At 37.4% G+C, this 21,259-nt stretch overlaps 1 protein-coding gene across 1 annotated transcript; it reads left to right on the top strand.

The window, feature by feature from the left end:
* Positions 1 to 415: 415 nt before the first annotated feature.
* Positions 416 to 18,196, top strand: ssrp1a (structure specific recognition protein 1a). Its single transcript, XM_079631551.1, has 18 exons — positions 416 to 621; positions 1,184 to 1,239; positions 2,763 to 2,948; positions 3,674 to 3,779; positions 4,667 to 4,860; positions 4,944 to 5,044; positions 5,216 to 5,345; positions 6,550 to 6,653; positions 6,738 to 6,866; positions 8,040 to 8,261; positions 8,856 to 8,928; positions 10,125 to 10,254; positions 13,307 to 13,352; positions 13,448 to 13,583; positions 13,860 to 14,027; positions 16,819 to 16,919; positions 17,473 to 17,635; positions 17,715 to 18,196. The coding sequence occupies exons 1-18, from the start codon at positions 438 to 440 to the stop codon at positions 17,787 to 17,789; spliced, it is 2,304 nt and encodes a 767-aa protein (XP_079487677.1). The 5' UTR covers positions 416 to 437; the 3' UTR covers positions 17,790 to 18,196.
* The last annotated feature ends 3,063 nt before the right edge of the window (positions 18,197 to 21,259 follow it).

Genomic DNA, 21,259 nt, shown 5'->3' with positions numbered 1-21,259 from the left:
TAACATTTATTACACACACTATTCAGCATTTAGAAACCCACTCAGTTGCACGATGTCAAAGATGTGAGGGAACGAATACAGACTTTATTTTGATATTCAAGTAGCCTATTATTATTATTATTTGAGGTTTATATCAATTTAATTTAATTAAGCCGTTTTTTATTATTTCATAGCCTATTAATAATACAATTTTAATATTAAATTTGTTTTTAATTATATGAGCTCATATATTTTATTTCGTTAAGTTACAATCATAGCTAATTATACATGATATTTTTTAACCACATTTTAAATGTATTTTTACTTTCTAAATGTAATAAATATTTATATATAGCCTATATATATAATGTCCCTTTTCAGTATGGATTGATACAATAGTCATTAAAACAAATTTGTTTTTACGGGAAATATTTTCAGGAACATGTGAGTGCGGAGTCATGGAAACGCGTGACCCTTCAACACTTCTTCCGGGTTACTGTCTTTCTTCAGAACCCGGAGGTTTGACGCGGGAAACCGGAGAACAGAAGAGCTTGATCATTGTAGTTATTTGTGTGTTTTCATCCAATTTCTTCATCACCGGGAAACACGCTTCTCCGCTCATAAAGTCGTTCTTCGCCCAAAGTAAGTGCTAAATACGTTTGTATAATGTACTGCTGATGATCTTAAATCAAGCCGGCTGAATGAGTCTCGCCCGCTCCACATGTTCTGCAGTGTGCGAACACCGGCGGTGTCCCAATACACAGCGAGCTTTCCTACATAGACAGCATGCTATGTCCTCAATAGCGCTTTCGAAACCCCTGAACCTATATCTATAATTCAACAATAGACTGTAAAAAAAATTGGTTGAAACGCACGATGAACAAAATGCTGTCTAGGTAGGCAGCTCAGTTAGTTAGAGACACGACCACTAATGAGGGAGAAACACTAGCGACTCCCATTCTGAATATGAGTGGACACACAATACAGCTCGTGAAGAAGCCTTCAGAGCTAGACTAACGTTAATTGATATCAATCTTTATGAATGCGTGCTGAATTCGCAACCGCATGTTAGTATAGGCTACTACTCGTACTACTTTTGTTTTAACCATATCTTTCTATGGTAGAAATAGTACGAGTAGTACACTAGTATGCATTGCAGTTCCTGTGTTATTTCTGTGTTGATGTTAATATTTATATTTTACAGAGATGGGAGACACTCTGGAGTTTAATGACATCCATCAAGAGTCGAAGGGATCTTGGGTAGGTGTCGGTGACATTAACTTTCACTCGGAGTTTAAAAAACAAAAACACACAGCAACTAGCAAACCGTAGAGTGACCCCTAGGCGTCGCAGTTTGACCTTTCACCTCCTCACCAGAACATGGCTGTGTTTAGAGTACTTGCACTGAATACTGCTTACTATCTCAACCCTATTAAAGCTTCATATGTGACCCTGGACCACAAAACCAGTCACATGAATACATAAGCTTCAAATTGATGTAATGTTTGTTATGATAGGACTATATTTGAACATCTGGAATCTGAGGGTGCAAAAAAATCAAAACATTGAGAAAATCGCCTTTAAAGTTGTCCGTTTATGTTGGTGATTGTGCTGCATTCACTCACAAAAATAAATGTTTTATATATTTACAGTATATCTTTACTTAATATCCTAAGGATTTTTGGCATAAAAGAAAAATCAATAATTTTGACCCATACAATGTATTGTTGGCTATTGCCACAAATATACCCGTGCGACTGGTTTTGTGATCCAGGGTCACATATTTGATACACTCTTTTCAAAGGACTCAACGTGATCAACACTTTGCTGAAAAATCTGTTGTACACAATCTACTGTCGTCTGATTATTAATAGTTCATACTTTTTAGCATATAAAAAGCCTTTTAGCATAATTGTAAAAATGCCCCTCTTTCAAGTTGTGACACATGTGTCCTTTAGCTGTGAAATATTAAGAATAACATTTATATATATTGGTAGTAGTATTTCAAGATGAACACGTACTGGACTGAAGCAACTTTTAGTTGATTATCCAGATATAATTTTTTAGGAAAAACATGTTAAAATGTATTCATCTATCAACCGTCATTATGTTTTGCCCCCACAGTAAAAACTACAGCGCTTTGATCAAAACTAAGCATTTAAATTTCATTTGACGTATATAGTGACAACTGGTATGTATATGCATATTATGGAAGTCTGCTATAGTGTTACAAAGTCCTTGTTGATTTACATTACAGGCTTTCAGAATTTCGTCATACTTTTTGGTCCTGTAAATACTGCAGCAAATTGCATATTTTTGCTCAGTTTGGGCCTCTGAATTAAAAGGGTGTTTTTTTTTTTCTTTCCTCGAGTGTGAGCTCCATATTCTCACTACCAACAACAAATAGGATACAAAACATAAAACGCATGTGCAGACATTTTTTTATATTTCTATAATATTTTGTCTAAATGTTAAAAAAACTGCGTTTTCTCACCATTTCATAAGTCAGGGTTAAAATCAATAAACAGAAGTATGCATTGTGCACTGTTGCATACATTTGTCAATGCATTGAGAAAATTAGCATACTGTTTACAGCAATAACGTGCCCTTCAATCCAAACATATCACGAGTTACTCTTTCTCAGAAACCGGCTAGCTTTGTCTTTAGATGGAAACATTTAAGAATGTACAGAAAATGTCCAATATACATGTGGTTTTTTAACCGTACAGGAAAAACAACAGAAGCATAGAAAATGTTGTATAATATCTCTTGTTTGTTGTCAGAACGATGGCCGTCTGAGGATCAGCAAGCAGTCTGTGGTCTATAAAAGCCATAAAACAGGGAAGGTGGACAATATCCCGGGATCTGAGCTCTCGTCGGCGCAGTGGCGTCGGGTCTGCCTGGGTCACGGGATCAAACTGGTCACCAACACTGGGCACATCTACAAATACGACGGCTTCAAAGACACAGTGAGTGTGTTGGGCGAACAATAGTTGACCGATCAGAGCTGCATATCCATAAATGTAACATACCTTAATGCTATTCTTCTATGTGTGTGTGTGTAATTCAAGATGTTAAGGAATGCTTTTCTCCCGGGGTTAATCACTGGCCTCCGATATAATGGATTTGCTCTGTATGTGTGTGTTTGTATGAAGTCATTGTGTGTGTGTGTGGTGTTTATTATTAAGCAGCGTACCGTAACTCCGGAAGAATCTGTTACATGTAACATAGACAAAGTTGACATGAGTGTGTATTTGTTTGCTGTGTTGTTTAACAGCTAACTTTAAACCAGCGTCGTCATTGTCTTTGCGTTAGGGGAAAAGGCAATTTTTTGAGGATCAGGGAATGCTGGTTTGTGTAATGTTAAAGTGATGGGATTCTGCAGCCCAGTGCCAAGCTCATTAGCTCGCACACACACACACACACACACACACACACCTGGTGGAGTGACATGTGGAAGCGATTGTGCAGCGCTGGATAAATAAACGGGCTGATTGAGCGTGCTCCGCATCAGCCTCCGGCCGGATTACACACACCTCCACCGTCCCAGCGGGCCGAGCGCCGCTGCCAACGCTCTTTATTAATGAACGCAGGGCTGGATGAGAAAGAGAGTCAGGGGAAGTGAGGCATTAACTCTGTTTATCTCTTCCTTCTCTTGCTCCCTCCTTCCTTTTTGCTTTCCTCCCCTCTGCAGGATTTTGAGAAAATCTCAGCGTTTTTTAAAGCGAACTACAAGTTGGAGTTGGCAGAAAAGGACATGTGTGTGAAGGGCTGGAATTGGGGCACCGCCAAATTTTCAGGTACACACTACACACACCTATCTACACATGCTAATTTATGAAATTAAAATTGTCTGATGGCAAGCTGCTAATTATTTTCATATTATGGCCGATAACTGAACGTAACTGATAACTCAACGACTGATGAAAGTTCTATAATGACAAAATTGTTGTTAAATTTGTATTTTTAACATGAAAATTAGTGAGCATTGTGCAATTTATTATACAGTACTATAGATGGATACCAACAATATCTACTGATGGTGATAAACTTATTGGCCAATAACAATATGGTACCTATATATTCCAATACACAACTCCACTATATGTTTATTTGGATTTTTCAAAACATATTACCAATAAAGATCACCTCGGGCATCAAAATATTCAACTATGCTGTAGAAAAGATGGTAAAAAAAAAAAAAAAATCAGTAACTTTTTCATCAAGGATGTTCTTCTGAACTTTGCCCATTGACAAATTCTGGAAACCTGTGCTTGCATTTCCATAAATATTAAGCAGCACAGCTGTTTTCAAAATTGATAATAATAAAATGTTTGCTGATCATCAAATCATTATATTAGAATGATTTCTGGAGGATCATGTGACACTGAAGACTGTGTAATGATGCTGAAAATTCACCTTTGCATCACCGGAATAAATTACATTTTACAATATATTAAAATAGAAAACAATTATATTAAATTGTAGTAATATTTCACAGTATTGCTGTTTTCAGTGATAAATGGAGGCTTGCTTTTTTTTTTTAGACTTTTCTCAAAATCAGCTTTTAAGTAAAAAAAAAAAAATCAGCTTTTAAATTAGTGAGGCTGAAATAAGAGAGCTAGGCCAATCAAAAAACACCAACGTTGCCGTGGTTACTGATATGCATGTATGTGTGTGCGCTCAGGGTCTCTGCTGTCATTCGACGTGAGCGAAAGTCCTGTCTTTGAAATCCCGCTGTCCAGCGTATCCCAGTGTGCAACGGGAAAGAACGAGGTGACGGTGGAGTTCCATCAGAACGATGATGCGGAGGTGTCACTCATGGAGGTCCGCTTCTACGTCCCGCCCAACACAGGAGACGACGGCACAGACCCTGTGGAGGTGTGTGTGTGTGTGTGTGTTTGTCTCTGTCAGTGTGTGAGCACCTGCTGTTGATGCTGATGATCTCTCTCGTTCTGATGCAGGCGTTCGCTCAGAATGTTCTCTCACAGGCAGACGTCATCCAAGCCACTGGAGATGCCGTGTGTATCTTTAAAGAACTTCAGTGCCTTACGCCGAGAGGAAGGCAAGTTGTGTCTTTTGTTATGACCATACACATCTTAAGGCTGACTGACCACTCGATTTTGAATGTTGTCACCAAATGAAACTGCATTGCAACCATCTGGAGCTCTGCGTGTCTCCAAGTGATGCACATGTATTTGAGTTTTGTTTGGCTCATTTAGTGTTTTTCTCTCAGGTATGATATTCGCATCTACCCCTCCTTCCTGCACCTGCATGGTAAGACTTTTGACTACAAGATCCCCTACACCACCGTACTGCGCCTCTTCCTGCTGCCACACAAGGACCAGAGGCAGATGTTCTTTGTGGTGAGTTGTGTGTGTTTTATGTGCTGCTCCCCACCAGAGATAAATTAATCTCAACAATAGCTACATTAACTTGTCAAAATAATCCGTTTATCAGATCGATGGCTCACTCGGACTGAAAAAGCTTAATGTAAACATCGCAATTGATCTGACTGAGATTTCGAACAGTTTGGAAGGAGCCGTGTGCATTTTATATTAAAAGAAACGTATGCAAGTTGAACAACTTCAGACTGTTTTTAGACGACATTTATGTGATTAAAGTCGAGTGGACGTCGCTGATCTGGCAGCAAAATGTAAGTGTGTACTTCAAAGCTTTATCCTATTGGCCATGATCAGCGACTAGTCGACGTCAAGCTTAAACCGCCATGGCAGAGCATTAAAGTGTATATATATAACCATATATATATATGGTTTATATTGTAATTATAAATATTCTTAGAGTGGGTTGTACCAATAAGGATTAAATTAATCAAAGTTTAAAGCTAATCAAGGATTTTTTGATCGAGTTTTATTTTAAGTCGAGCTCACCTCATCATCACCTCTGCTGGCAATAATAAACATTCCTTAATTTTTTTCTTTGTCCGACACCGAGATGAGTGACGGATCTGCATCCCGGACTCGACAGCAGGCGCAAGCTCACTGCCGGCTTGATGCGCTTTCATTTTTATTTGTAATAAACGCCTCTGAGATCTCTTGCCACACATACCATTTTTATCTTTGTTCAATCAGCCACATATTTTATGTTGTAAATTAATCCATAACTGAGATTTAAATCGGAGTATAAAATGGAGCAACATGATTAAAGTTAATCGATCTTAAATGTAAATTAAATCCAGGATCAAAATGATGGTTTAAATGTAAAGCTGCTTAGTTTAAAACAAGGTTTAAAGTTTGGTGCAACAGAATTATCAGATAAACCTTGATTTAAGATGAATACTAAAAACCCAGTGCTCATGTAAATAAATGTCAATCAGATTGCACCATTTATGGTTCATATAAACAGAGCTTTCTGAATCTGATATCAGATGAATGCATGTAAACATACCTAATGTGTCCCATGCTAAATAATGCATTGATGCTGCTGCCACCTGCTGGTTAAATGTTGAGTCACAGGTTTATTCATTATGAGCTCAGTAAATCTTTACAGATGCTTTGTGAAAATGGTTTAGTCGGTTTATTTTTGAGTCTTGATCCTTTTATTTTCCAGATCAGTCTCGACCCGCCCATTAAGCAGGGTCAGACACGTTATCATTTCCTCATCCTTCTCTTCTCCAAAGATGAAGACCTCAGTCTTGCTCTCAACATGAACGAGTAAGTTCACTGGACTTTCTGTCCGTCTCTCGGATGTTATCCTCCATTAGTTCTGCTGATGGCATCTGTCTCTCTTCTCTCTAGGGATGAGGTGGAGAAGCGTTTTGAAGGGAAGCTCAGTAAGAACATGTCGGGTCCGCTCTATGAGATTGTCAGCAGGGTCATGAAGGCTCTGGTCAACAGGAAGATCACAGTGCCTGGAAACTTCCAGGGGTAACGCTCACAAGCAAATGCTCCGTGTTTTTCTGTTTCTCATTAGGGGTGGACGATATTCTAGTATTATTTATTTTGTGGTTGAGTGGTAGGAGTTACTTTACAATCACTTTACGTTAAGGCCCTGATATACTCACGCTGGAGTTTTTTTGTTCTTCGCCTAGGGGTAAAGTTTTTTTAAATGCGTTTCCAGCGGTATACTGTTAGCAAACATCAAGAGTGTCAACCATAGCAATGGTGCAGGAGAGAAAGGTAGGGACACAAAGAACTAGCGTGCTTGAAAGCAGACTATGTTGATGCCTTGCGTCGAGGGGTAAAAAGCTGTGCTTGAACACACCGGAAGGACTATAGGCGACCGTCAGCTAGCACAAGCGAGATAACTGTCTATTTAAGCAGCTATATTCGTCATTCAAAAAGGGAAAGCCAAACTAAGACTTAGCCAAACTAAACTGATGTACAAACTATAAACAAAGCAGCGCTTGAATATCAGTGTTTTGAATATCAGTCATGCTGATCACGTTCTTTATTCCACTCCACTCATGTTATTATGAAAATATCCACGCAGTGGTATGCTCCGGTAAGATGACATAAAATCATAACGGCCTTCTGTCTGTCGACTTTGCTTGCTTTCATCTCTTTTACTTGTGTGCTAAATTAAACAGCCAATCAGAGTTCTTTCTCACCGACGTCAAGTCTACATGTTGAATCGGCCAAAAAAAAAAACCCGACACCGTCCGACTAGAGCCAACGGTGCGAAACACTGAAGAAACTAATAGTAATATTAGTATTAATAAAATACTGCTCTTTTTACAGTTTAAATAGAATCTGTTGCTAAGAAAATATGCTATTTATATGACTTTATACAAAAGATTTAGCTTTACAGTATTAAACATGAAAAATCAGTGTCTCTTTCAATTTAAATTACAACTTCAGTTTTTACTATAAAGTGGCCCTCCTTGTCTGACATCGTTATTACATATAGTAAAAAAAATATTATTACGCTATATTACATATAATGCCCAAAATGTTGTGATATAGATTGCTTATATTGCCCACCCCTAGTTCTCATATTCATAATAATGTGTCAAGATCAAGTTTTGAAATGAAATGTCTTTACTGATGTCAGTCTTTATCTCTCTCTCTCTTTCTCTCTCTCTGTGTGTGTGTGTGTAGTCACTCCGGGTCTCAGTGTATAACGTGTGCGTATAAGGCGAGCTCAGGGCTGCTGTATCCTCTGGAAAGAGGCTTTATCTATGTGCACAAGCCACCGGTTCACCTGCGCTTCGAGGAGATCTCCTGCGTTAACTTCGCCAGAGGAACCACCACCACTCGCTCCTTTGACTTCGAAATAGAGACTAAGCAGAAAAACCAGTTCACTTTCAGCAACATTGAGAGGTAAACTACATTACCCACAAATCATCACACTTTGCCCTAGAAAACACAGACAGCAGTGTCCTTCATCTCTCAATCATAAGAGATGCTGCTGGAAGAGGTGTTAGTGAGGCCAGCAGGGGGCGCTCACCCTGTGGTCTGTGTGGGTCCTAACGCCCCAGTGTAGTGATGGGACATTATACTTTCAAAAAGCACCGTCCTTCGGATGAGACGTTAAACCGAGATCCTGACTCTCTGTGGTCATTAAAAATCCCAGGATGTCCTTCCAAAAAAAAGAGTTGGGGTGTAACTCCGGCATCCTGGCCAAATTTGCCCATTGGCCTCTAATCATCCCCATATACTGATTGGCTTCATCACTGTCTCCTCTCCACCAATAAGCTGGTGTGTGGCGGGCTTTCTGGCGCAATATGTCTGCCGTCACGTCATCCAGGAGATGCTGCACATTAGTGGTGGTTGAGGAGATTCCCCCCCTTCCATATGTAAAGCGCAGAGAAAAGCGCTTTATTAATGTAACAAATTATTATTATTAACTAGGCATAAGCGTCAAGTCTGTCCGGTCCTCACAAATGATGATCTTGTCTCTTCTGTCTTATGTAGGGAAGAATATGGAAAGCTTTTCGACTTTGTCAATGCCAAGAAACTGAACATCAAGAACAGAGGATTTAAAGAGGTATGTTGTGGTGTTTCCAAACATTCATTTCGGTTTGAGCCAAAATGCACAAAATAATAATGCACCGTCTATGCGTTATAATCAAAATTAATTCCATTACAGCAAGAATCTATCTAAAATTACATCTTTTCTACAGTTTTTCACTAAATCAATGAAGGAAATTATTTAGACTTATACTACCGTTTAAAAGATTAGGATCAGCAAGGTTTTTATTATTTTATTTATTTATTTTGCAAAGGAATGTAGATTTTATGCTGCAAGGGCACATTAATTGATCAAAAGGGACACTAAAGACATTTATGTTTCAAAACATAATTTTCGGTTTCCTCAAAAATATTAAGCAGCACAACATTTTTCGACATTAATAACTTGAGCAGCAAATCATCATATTAGAATGATTTCTGAAGGATCATGTGACACGAGTAATGATGCTGAAAATTCAGCTTTGCCATCACGAGAATAAATGACATTTTAAAATATTAAAATCCTAAACGGTTGTTTTAAAACCGCATTTGAACACCATTATAACGAGTGTGGCTTTTTCTGTACCATGCTTTCAAACCGGCGCATGAGTGTGAGACGTCATATATCTGCAGCAGTGGCATATTGACACTTTGTTCAGAGCAGAAATGCAATTAAAGCATTTACATGCCTTGTAATGCAATTAAATCATCAGTAACCATAACTGCTGTAGAATGAGTACTCTGCTTAATCACAGTATTGTTATTATGACTTAACTTGATCACAGTACTGCTTTAATCACATTATAAAGTGAATGGAAATTTCTTAATTTTCTTTTTTCCTTGAGTTTGAGCTTGTTCTGATGGCTGAGTGTTAGCGATCATGTTTTTTTCCAAAAATCATTTGAGTTATAATTTAATAAGTTATGTTAGGAGCTTTTTCTATGGGCACAGCTAAATGTACACGCATGCAGTGTTAACGCATGGATGAATGTGCAGTATGAAACTGGTTTTAACTAAATAAACAATCCATTCTGTTGATGGATTTGCACTCTTGGGAATAAGCAGGAAGAGCGTTTGAACCTCTAATTCTATGATCCAGACTCTGTGTGTGTTTATACTAAAGTGCCCCTGATGGCGACACTTTCACTGCATTAACTTCCTATAGACAGCAGCAGCAGCGTAGCCAGTAATGTGTTGATTCGCATGATTTATCAAACTGTTTGTGTGTGGTAGGGCATGAAAGGAGCAGAAGGCTACAGTGACTCTGATGAAGACCAGCATGATGCTTACTTGGAGAGGATGAAACAAGAGGGCAAGATCAGAGAGGAGGGAGACGGCAGCGAAGAATCCGAGGGCTCCAGCGGTAATGACACGCCACAACTAAAACACAAAATGCCAACTTTATTTTTCAATACATTAAATGGGTGCTTAACATTGAGAAAACTAAATATTATGAGTATTTTTTTTTTTTTTTCTATTACCGTAAAAAAAAAACATTTTCTCAAAGCAGAGGCAAGACCAAAATGTGGTTCTCAATAAAATTGTTAACAGCATTCTAGCAAAAAAAAAAAAAAAAAATCTAAATTGAAATATCAAAACATCAAATTTGAGAGAGAGAAAAAGGTCAAATTAAGCCATCACTCAGTAGGTGCTACATTTTGGGACCAAATGTTGTTTTGCAGTTAACATTTAAAGGATAAGTTCACCCAAAAATTTAAGTTGTCGTTTACTCACCCTCATGTTGTTCCAAACCTGTATGAGTTTTTCTTCTGTTGAACACAAAATATATTTTGATGAATGACGATGACTTCCATGGTATATTTTTCCAATGGAAGTCAATGGGGTCCATCACCTGTTTGGTTACCCATATGTTTCTAAATATCATCTTTTGTGTAACCCTTTTAACTTATTTCCTATAAATTCAAACAAATATGTAAAGAAAATTATTTGTTCGATCTTATTTCTTATGGTAACTGGGTTGAAGGTTGAGCTTGACGAATGCAGTCAACACTGCAATTGTGTAAATGTTAACTAACTGAGATTTACTTGTCTTCCCTTTATGATGTAAAAAGCATCTCTTTTTTTTTGTAATGGTGGGAAATTGTGCGGTACGCAAAATGGGCACAGTTAAAGATTACGTTATATTTAAAATTATGTATTACTATAAACTGAATATCAATTCAGTAAGTTGTCAGATTTACATTTACATTTAATCATTTAGCAGAAGCTTTTGTCCAAAGCGACTTACAAATGAGAAGAACAATAGATAGTTAAACAGTTAAACTACCAAAAGAGCATATATATATATATGCTCTTTTGGTAGTTTAACTGTTTAAACTATATATATATATATATATATGGACTGCCTGCCAATATTCGCAGAAAAAAAACTCCACAGGAAGTGGAGAAATCACGCAGTCCGTGAGGGACTGATCATTAACGGCAGGAAATCCAAACATTCGTCTATCATTAATCGACCTCAAATATGGCTTATCACTTAAACATGTAAGTTGTAGCAACTTTACATGGCGTCGTCACATTTAACTTAAAATACCCTGTCATTTTTGTTCTTACAGATAAGAGTAATGCAAACTGTAAAGGTTCTACTTTTATTTCTGCAAACTCAAACAATAACAACAAAGCGTGATATGAAAATAACAAATAATGAAAACAATCAGGATGCGTTTTCTGTTGTTCTGTCTCAGTGAACTGAAACTCAGTGTATACTTGCCTCACAGACATGAGAAATATATCTATAGAAAGCTTGCAATGTCTTCTTTTAAATTAACCAAGTGAAAAAACAATATTCTCAGATTATGTAATCCATATGAAATGTGCATATTTACTACTGCGGAGAGGACAAATCAGCATCGTTGACTTGATCTCTGCAGCCGAAAACACAGAAGACATTATCAATGAATTATTTAAAAAAAATTGACCGTCTCCCATTCATAATCATACGTTTGCTAGTGCGCTGTGGCAAGCTTTATGCATGTGTTTGAGTGCTGAGTAGGCTATGCTATTAATAGGCAATTTATGGCTCATTATTAGGATTTATGGCTTATTAATATAAATGTGCGATTAGTCGACTAATCGCTTAAATGAACGACTACTAGTTGACTTCTAGAAAAATCTTTAGGGGCAGCCCTAACACACACGTGTATATAAATATGTATATATTAGTAAACCTACCGTGAGCTATTAGGTTGTTAATCAATAGTAGTTGCTTCTGTTGAAGACATCAGCCCGCATTATCAACTTAGTTTTATAATAAAGTGATAAAAAAAATGAATTTGTGGTGAAACACTACATTATCCATGATGCTGTCCAGAAAATTACACTTATCAGAGAGTCGAAAAAGCAAACCGCTCCTAAGGAGTCTGTCTCCCTACTCTCTCAAATATAGGTAAATATTTGTATACACGCATATTTTGCAATAAACCTAAAATATATTGTTCTCATTTATAATCAACATTTTTTTAATGAGTAGTTTTATACTTCTCCATTGTTTTTAATTCAATTATGTCGTCCGCAATGCTTCATGGGATTGTAGTTCTATCTAACACTAAAGTCGATAAGTCCTTTTGTATTTTTGTCCAACTTTCAAATACTCTTTGCTTCAAATCCACGTTTGGGTCCCACTTTATATTAAGTGGCTATAAGTACTATGTACTTGCATCGAAAAATAAGTACAATGTACTTATTGTGTTCATTTTTTATTGTAAAACACTTTTGCTGCTATTGAGATGTAATACGGGTAAGGTTAGGGACAGGTGTGCTGGTATGGTTAAGTTTAAGGGTGGGTTAAGGTATAAGGGAAGGGTCAACAGTGTAATTACAAACGTAATTACATAAATTATTACAGCTGTAATTACATGCAGGTATTTTAAAAATAGAAGTACAATGTAAAAACATGTATGTACACAATAAGTCCATTGTATCAAATTATTAATTTCAATGTAAGTACATAGTACTTAAAGCCACTTAATATAAAGTGGGACCCAAGTGGGTAATGTTATGATTCACCTTGTTGCTGGTTGGCTTTGTTTGTGGCTTAAAAAGTTTGAACTGAGACTTTTTTTTTTTTTTTTATCCAAGAAATTAATGAAAAAAACACTCCCAGAACCAGCACCACTGGAAAAGTGGATGGGCACTAATACGCTATATTTCAATAAAATATAAATACTTTCATATACAAAATGAAATCATGCTATCAAATCAATTTAAGAAGAATACAGTATAAAAATAACAATTACAAAATTATCCCATAAAAGCTACCCCCCAAAAAAGTAATTTTTAGAAGATTTAAAAATACTTAAGATTTACATGTCAAGTAATGGAACCTCAAGTTGTAAGTTGTTAGTGGAATATGTTGAATTAGTAGTTAATATCTAATCTGTAATATCTTCCTGTAGATGAGTCTTTCAACCCTGGAGAAGAGGATGACGACGTCCCAGAAGAGTAAGGGATTTTAAACTTTTTTTTTTTCTTCACTTGATTTTTAGATGATTTGTCAATCTTTCCCTCTAACAATATAATGTTGTGTGTGTGCGCAGGTATGACAGTAACGCTTCAGAGAGTGCCAGCGAGGGAGAGGATGGCGACAGTGAAGATGAAGGAAAGAAGAAAAAAGTTGAAAAGAAGCCCAAGAAAGTGGTGAAAGAGAAGAAAGAGAGAAAACCACGGAGAGAGGTCTTGGAACTCTTTTTGCAACTTGTCACTAATGTCTGAAATATTATTATTTACTTTAAATATCAGTATGTTTTAAAGACGTCAGAGAGATGCACAGTGATGCTTTTGACACCATGCCTGTGTGTTCTTGTCTGGTAAAACTGCGCACGATAAACATCACTGTAACAAACCTTTATACATTTACTGGCATCTGTTCAGCAGTTCAGAAAACGAAACCCACGTTACCCCAACTTGTGCACTTTATTAAACCTCACTTCCTCTCTCTGTGGCAAACAGAAAAAGGTGAAAGACGCAGCTGCTCCTAAGAGGCCGATGAGCGCTTACATGCTGTGGCTGAACGGCAACAGAGAACGCATCAAGAGTGAGCATCCTGGGATATCGGTTACTGAAATCTCCAAGAAGGCTGGAGAGATGTGGAAGCTGCTGGGCAAAGACCGGAAAGAGGTCAGCTGCATTAAAATCACACACACACACACCAATAACCATAAAGTCTTCACAATCCTTATTAAAGGGTTAGTTCACCCAAAAAAAAAGTTTAATTGTCAGTAATCACTTACCCTCATGTTGTTAAAACCCCATAAGACTTTCGTTCATCTTCGGAACACAAACTAAGATATTCTGCTGTCTCACTCCTCCATAGGCTTCTATTGTAATTGAAAATTGATACGTTTATCAGATCGGAGGCTCACTATTGGCCAGCATCACACACATGACCAGCGTCGGCCAATAGTGAGCCTACGTTCTGAAGTACAACCCAGAAGCGCTGCGCTGTTACACTACGTGAACTCACTCAAAGGCCCACACAGAAGAAAATGAATAGTTGAATAAAGTTGTTATTTTTGTTTTTTTGCGCACAAAGTATTCTCGTCGCTTGATAAACTTATGGTTGAGCCTCTGTAGTAGGGTTGTGCCGATAGACGATAGTATCGTGTATCGACGATAGTCAGTGATATTGCCGATGGCAGATGCCTTTGACGATATCAATACGATAATGGGCTCGTTTTCTTATTAATGTAGGCTATAAATTATTTTTATTATTATAATAAAAATAGTATTGTTCTTAAATTAATATTAGGAACTACAATTAATTTGCCCTGCCTAAATTTAATGACATCACCTCATAGCCTAACACTTGCGACATCACCATCACGCGCGTATGATGACTCCAAGATTTTTTTTTTAAACAGACACACTAAAAACTACATCCACATTCAAATTGAATTGCAAGGTGATCCATTCACAAATTAATTACAAGTGCTTGTTTTAACGGACGCATCATTCTTATACAGATCCAAGATGAAAACGGCATTGTGGTTCGTCAGTAGGCCTATTGTTTCCATAGCACATTATGGTTACATATTTGTTAGTTAACAAAACATTTAATGACATTAATAACACTAAAAAAAATACAATTACAAAATATTAATAATAATAATAATATCACTAAAATAGCCGGCGGCCTAATAACATGTCTTTAGATCACGAACACAGCACAACTCTTTAAACACTTGTTTAACAATATTCTTCTATTTTTTTCACTGTCATTAATGTAGGTCCACAAGAGAAATATTAAGGCAGTAAATTAAGATAGTTGCTATACCGTTATATCCATCGTCGTCTCTGAGAGGAGAATGTGGCGTTGACAGATGCCAGCGAATGAGCGCGTTTACAAGCACATACTTAACCTGATTATGCTGAATAAACTGACAATCCATGTGGTCATATAAACGCATTAACTGCTTTCCTTTATCGGAGTCAAGTCAGAAGTTTTAGTATAAACCAATCGACTCTGTTTGCCCTTAACTCTGATTTCTCCCGGCATTTAAAACACATTAACCCGCGTTCGTTGCGCTTATTGAAGAGCGCATATGTGAAGTGCATCCAGACAGAGAGAGCACTGGCAGGAGGACATAATCCCAAACTCCGATCTTTCCTGATCCAAGAAATTATTAAAACGTGTTCTAATCTCATGCAGAAATAGCCTACAGTCAGAATGCTGCGTCTGTAACGGCATGAGAGGATGTGTTTCCGTAAATTTCCCGCTGACATTTTGAAATACTCTGAGTCAGATACAAAAATGATTTGATCTTTTTTTTATCTCACTATACCGGGAAATAACCTGATTTAGCCTATTAATAAACACTCCACCTTTACCAGCAAAATAGAAAAGATTCTCATATATAAAACTAAGTAATAAAACAAGCAAATTAATAAGTAAAAAAGCAAGTTAATAATCAAATAAGTAAGCCCCGCCCCCTCACGATAATATCGTGTATCGCCGATCTCACAGGCTGACGATAGGACGATATGAAAATGGAGCATATCGCCCAACACTACTCTTTAGTCACTTGGACTATTTTAAACGTTGTCTTTACTAACTTTCTGGGCCGGAAAATTTCAATTACAATATAAGCCTATGGAGGAGTGAGACTGCAGAATATCTTAATTTGTGTTCTGAAGATGAACGAAAGTCTTACGGGGTTGGAACAAACATGAGGGTAAGTAATTACTGACAGAATTTTCATTTTTGGGTGAACTAATCCTTTAAGGAAAAATTATGAATATATTTGAAAAGCTATATAATAATCACATTGCTAAATAGCCTAAGGGATGAAAATATAGGCTTATTTACTATATAATTTAATTTACTGAGTGTAAAGATAAAATGCTGCGTTAAAGCCAGACTAAATTATGCCTGTAAATTATGCCTGAGGTCCACCTCAACCCCTAGTATCAAAATATACTGTTTTAAATGCAAACAGTCTGTGTAAAAACACTTCAGAAGCGCTTCTGTGCCACCTTTGGAGTGAAAATGTGATGGGATTCGATTTTAGGAAAATGGCAAATCAACATCCAGTACGCAAATATTACAGTGCCATTATTGGTGGTCACATTAAAACATGAATTTCTTAAAACGTATAGCACAACCCCAGGCAGGTGTGTTGAATCTTTCCTCAATCAAAACGCATTGTTTACGGACTTAAGTTCTGTGGCAAATTCTATGTTTTATGCATGGAGTCTAGTTTTCAGGAAAATTGCTTGCTTAATTCCTGTATATGCAGAGTGACTCCGGCACCACTGAATACATTTGTTAGCCACTTACTGAATCATTTGTCTGTGGTTTGTTTTATTGTGCTGCAGACAGATGATTGAAGCATAAACTACGGATGCTCAACTGACTTGTTTATATGATTCAGCAGTATGTTTAGCTAAATGTCTCTTGTGTGTTTCTCAGGAGTGGGACAAAAAAGCAGAAGAGGCCAAGAAACAATACGTAAAAGCCATGAAGGAGTACAAAGAGAGCGGAGGGGGAGCGGCAGCGGCGCCTGTTACTAAGTGAGCCAACTATCTCCAAATCTCAAACACACACTTTGTTATTGTGCAAAAATGCTTTGAGATATACAATTATTCTGTGTATTGTCTATCATTTATATAAACTTCAATTTGTATTAGGCAAGATATTAAATTTTAACCAAGAACTCACCAGATTAATCATACATTACCGTTTGGGGTCCTTTTTTTTATGCTCATCAAGGCTGCGTATATTTGATGTACATATTGTGAAATATTATTATAATAATTCTTCTAATATGCTGATTTGTTGCTCATGAAACATTTCTTCTTATTATTATCAATGTTATAAACCGTTGTGCTGCTTAATATTTTTGTGATACATTTTCTGGATTCTTTGATGAATAGAAAGTTCAAAAGAACAGTATGTATGTGAGAAATCTTCAAATTCTAAATGTCTTTTTTCTCTATTTTGATCCGTTTAATGTGTTCTTGGTGAATAAAAGTGTTAATTTAAGAAAATCAACTTTGTTCTTTTGAAAGGAGTGTTACTCGCAGCTCTGCTTTATATTGACACCGTCGTCGCTTCTGCTTTTAGGGAAAAGAAAAAGAAAGGAGGGAAGGTGGAAGCTAAGAAAAAGAGTGTCGTGGAAAAGGAGAAAAAGAAAGAAGGTGGAAACGAGAGCTTTAAGAGCAAAGAGTTCATCTCCAGCGAGGAGAGCTCATCTGAATCTGACCACGGCAGAAGCAGCAAACGCAAGGTGTGTGGATGATGCGTTTCCTCTGGGGTTTATCAGTCATTTAGATTTGGGTTAATTTAACCCTTCTAATCTATTGCAGGCTTCTGATGATGATGATGAGGAAGAGGAAGCCGCCTCCACACCAGCCAGCTCAGAGGAGTCGGGTTCGGAGTAACGTCATACTGACCGCACAAAGACATTTCCACATCTCAGGTTTCACAAATGAGTACTTGGACCAAGACTTTCTGCTCCCGTGCTGTTTGCGCTCCACGCACATGGTTTCACATATTTTATCCCATTCAGACTGAGAACTTGGAAATAGTCCGGTAACATTTTTCCCTCCTTTGAGAGTGACACCAGAAACTCTCCGTTTTTTTATTTTATTTTATTTTTCTCCGGTTTTGGTAGACTGTCATAATTCAGGGAAGTGTGGATTAGTCCTACTTGTAGAGGATTTTCTATTTTTTCAAAATGGAAAGACTGCACTTCAGTAAATGTTTTGTTTATTTCATTAACGTGTTTTGTATTTTTAGCTATCAAATTGTTAATCACTGTTTTGCAATAAAAGTTCAGTGAGTGATTAAGTGTGTGTGTGTGGTTCAAGTATACCCCTACATATAAAAAATGTCCCCACAAAGATGGCAATATCTCAAATCCTTGTCCTTGTGGGGACATTTTCTATTCTATGTCGAAGACCTTCTATGTCTGGCTTGTTCAGACGGTGTGAAGTCAACGGTCTGAAGAACTATTCAGTGAAATTGGCATTTGGTAGTACAGCCAGAATCAGGGTTGGGAACCACTGCTCTAAAACTAAACAATTTAAACCCACTTGAAAATTTTAAAAATCCATTGAGGAAAACAAAACAAAAAACATGTGACTCAATTTCGATTAAATGTACAATATGTAAGAATTTTGTAATAAAATATCCAAAAATCACTTGCACAGTGCGATATATTTCCTGCAGTTGTGTACTTACAATATCCCAAAAGTCTCCAAATATTTTTTATCTCAGAGAAATTCCAATTTTAAATAATGACGCAATATCCGCGCTATCCTCGGTTTCCGCTCGTACTGCCATAGCCATGACGTAACCATGGCGACAGACGTGGACAAATGCGTAGTGCGTAACGTTTAGCGGCACGCTGTTCTTATTTCGTTCAAACATTATGGAGCATGGCAAGCATTGGGACCAAAAAGGAGACCTAAAATGAGGCTCAATATCGGCGTGGTGTTTTCGAGATGTCTAGAGCTCCACGTCCGTGCCAAACTTGGACTTGACAGAGCTTCACGAGTCACGACAGCGACACCGCTCTTGAACATTCTTTATTAGACAGGTGAGCAAATGTACATAAAACAAATCAATGTTATATAGCTCAACATGATGAAATGTTAGAATATGATCTGTATGTTATTCTAATGTTGATCTAGCTTACTAGTAAGCTGCTAGTTTCATATAGCAAACGAACTAACACAGAATAACAAAACTTTCAACACACTCAAATGGAGTTTGATAGTGTAACATTAGACCAAGTGAAACAGCGTTGCGTTACCTCACAAGTTTAATTCGTCAAATATACTGACCTGTGTGAGTAGTAATTCAGCACTTGCGGGGAATTCGGTAGAATTAAATATCCTTTTTCCTTTATATTCGCGGGTCGCGCATGTGATATCTGTTTATTATTAGCAATCGCGACTTTTATACCACTGTAATGTTAAAAAACATCAATGTTTTCACTCATCCATTAACATTATTAGATCCACCAGCTTGACAGCAAGTCCCATCATTCAGCTCGTCACTGCGTCATAAACCTACGCTTTTGTTATTGTAAGAGGTTAGCGACCCCTAGCGGCGAAAAAAATTACATATTGTAGCTTTAATTTGGCTAAATATCAGGTAAAGTAGACCTCCTACATGGTAATTTAAAATTAAGCATACAATTTTATAAAGACACTAACTATTTCTTCTACTCAGTCGCTTTTACTTTCACTAGCTGTTGATTTGTGCGTAGGCTACTGCAATATCTATATTGGTTCAAAAGAAGGGTGAAATCCTGAATTCCCAGTTAGGAAATAATAATAAAAGCACTGATGGTCATTTGCCGAAGTGGTATCCAGGAACTTTTTTTTATTTTTTTCTCTCTGCAATGGTTGTTTTTTGTATTGAGTAGGCAAACTGTTCATTATCCCAAACAGTTGTTGGGTGTGTTACTGTAAATAAATTAGCCTACTGAACAAATTACTGCAATAGACAGATGGGGGGCCTCCAAATGTCTAGAACCGGCCCTGCTTTATCTGTTAAATTTAGCTCATCCTGTAATTAGGGAACATTACACCCACTTAAGTAGCAAGGCATTGTCCCAACACAGCACATGTCCGGCTGTCAAACATCTGAGATGACTCAACCAATCACCCTTTCCAAAAGGATTTTGTTAGCACTGAAAGGCAAGTAAATGAACCACACCAGGGGTATAAAGTACCAGTAATGGCTTACATTGAGAGCTTGTGGCTTTTAATACAGCAGGAGTCCTTCAGTGAAGATATGCGGTCTGGCCAAAGCAAAGGGAAGTTGAAAAGAACATGTGGTTTTTAATATGATAGAAGGGGTAAGAGAGACGAATGAAGTTGTGCTTGATGGTCTGGTGTAAAATGAAAAGGAAGATTCTCTCCTTCTTTCTGTTGCCTTTTTAAAAGGATTTAAAATAAAATGTAAATAACATTACCGTATACATGATATAGGTATAGCCTATAGATAAATCAAAACAAAACGTACAGTATACCCTATCCTCTCTCGCTGTCAAACTCCTGTTCTTTCTCATGGGTGTCGTTGTATGTCGTCTTATAAATAATGTCAATATCAATAATGCCCGTGCTTAACGCATGTGTAATTTATGGGAAGTTGTGTCCACTCAAAAATGCTTCTCTGAAAGCTTTCTGTTGTAATTGACCACAAACATAATGGGCTCACTTCAGTGATGAGGAAATGTGATCTTCATTTTAAGTGTGCACAGTTTGCTAACGATTCCAGAAATTTCCTAGCAGGCCAGAGCAGCATCCATGCATTAGGCAGTGATGGCGAACAGCTTTACGTTAAGTGGTACGTTTCTAAAATCATCAAACACTGGGTATAGGCTACCTATAGATTTTCTTTGTAAAATAGAGCAGGATACTGTGTGATTGGCAGTGCCTCATCTTGTTTGTAAAGGGAACCTGACTGCTGTAGGCCTACAAGTGTAAGTCCCGGCGGTGGAGGACGCGCGTGTTACCGTCTTTTTAGCGTCGCAAAGTAATTTGGTTAAATAAGACATTCACATATGCAATCATCTGGTTTTAATCTGACTCCATGAATTAAAAAGGTTCAATGTGACAAAATAAGGTTATGTTTACACTTAAAATAGTTACAACATGGATGAATGAAATGATAACTTTAACCATTAATTGTATCCAGCATAAATGTAAAATGAGAGAGAGAGAGAGAGAGAGAGAGAGAGAGAGAGAGAGAGAGAGAGAGAGAGAGAGGTGAAGGCAGAGGTCCCCAAAGAGGGGACCCAGAGAAACTAGCGCATCCCAAGCAAAGAGACAGAACAACAGTTAAAATCTTATTTTATCATTTCCCCCGACCATGTGACTAACACCCAGGTGTGAGA

Source organism: Phoxinus phoxinus (genome assembly GCF_949152265.1).
Source record: "Phoxinus phoxinus genome assembly, chromosome: 12".
Taxonomy (NCBI): Eukaryota; Metazoa; Chordata; class Actinopteri; order Cypriniformes; family Leuciscidae; genus Phoxinus; species Phoxinus phoxinus.
The sequence above is the reverse complement of the archived record's forward strand: the minus strand, read 5'-3'. Positions and strand labels throughout refer to the sequence as shown.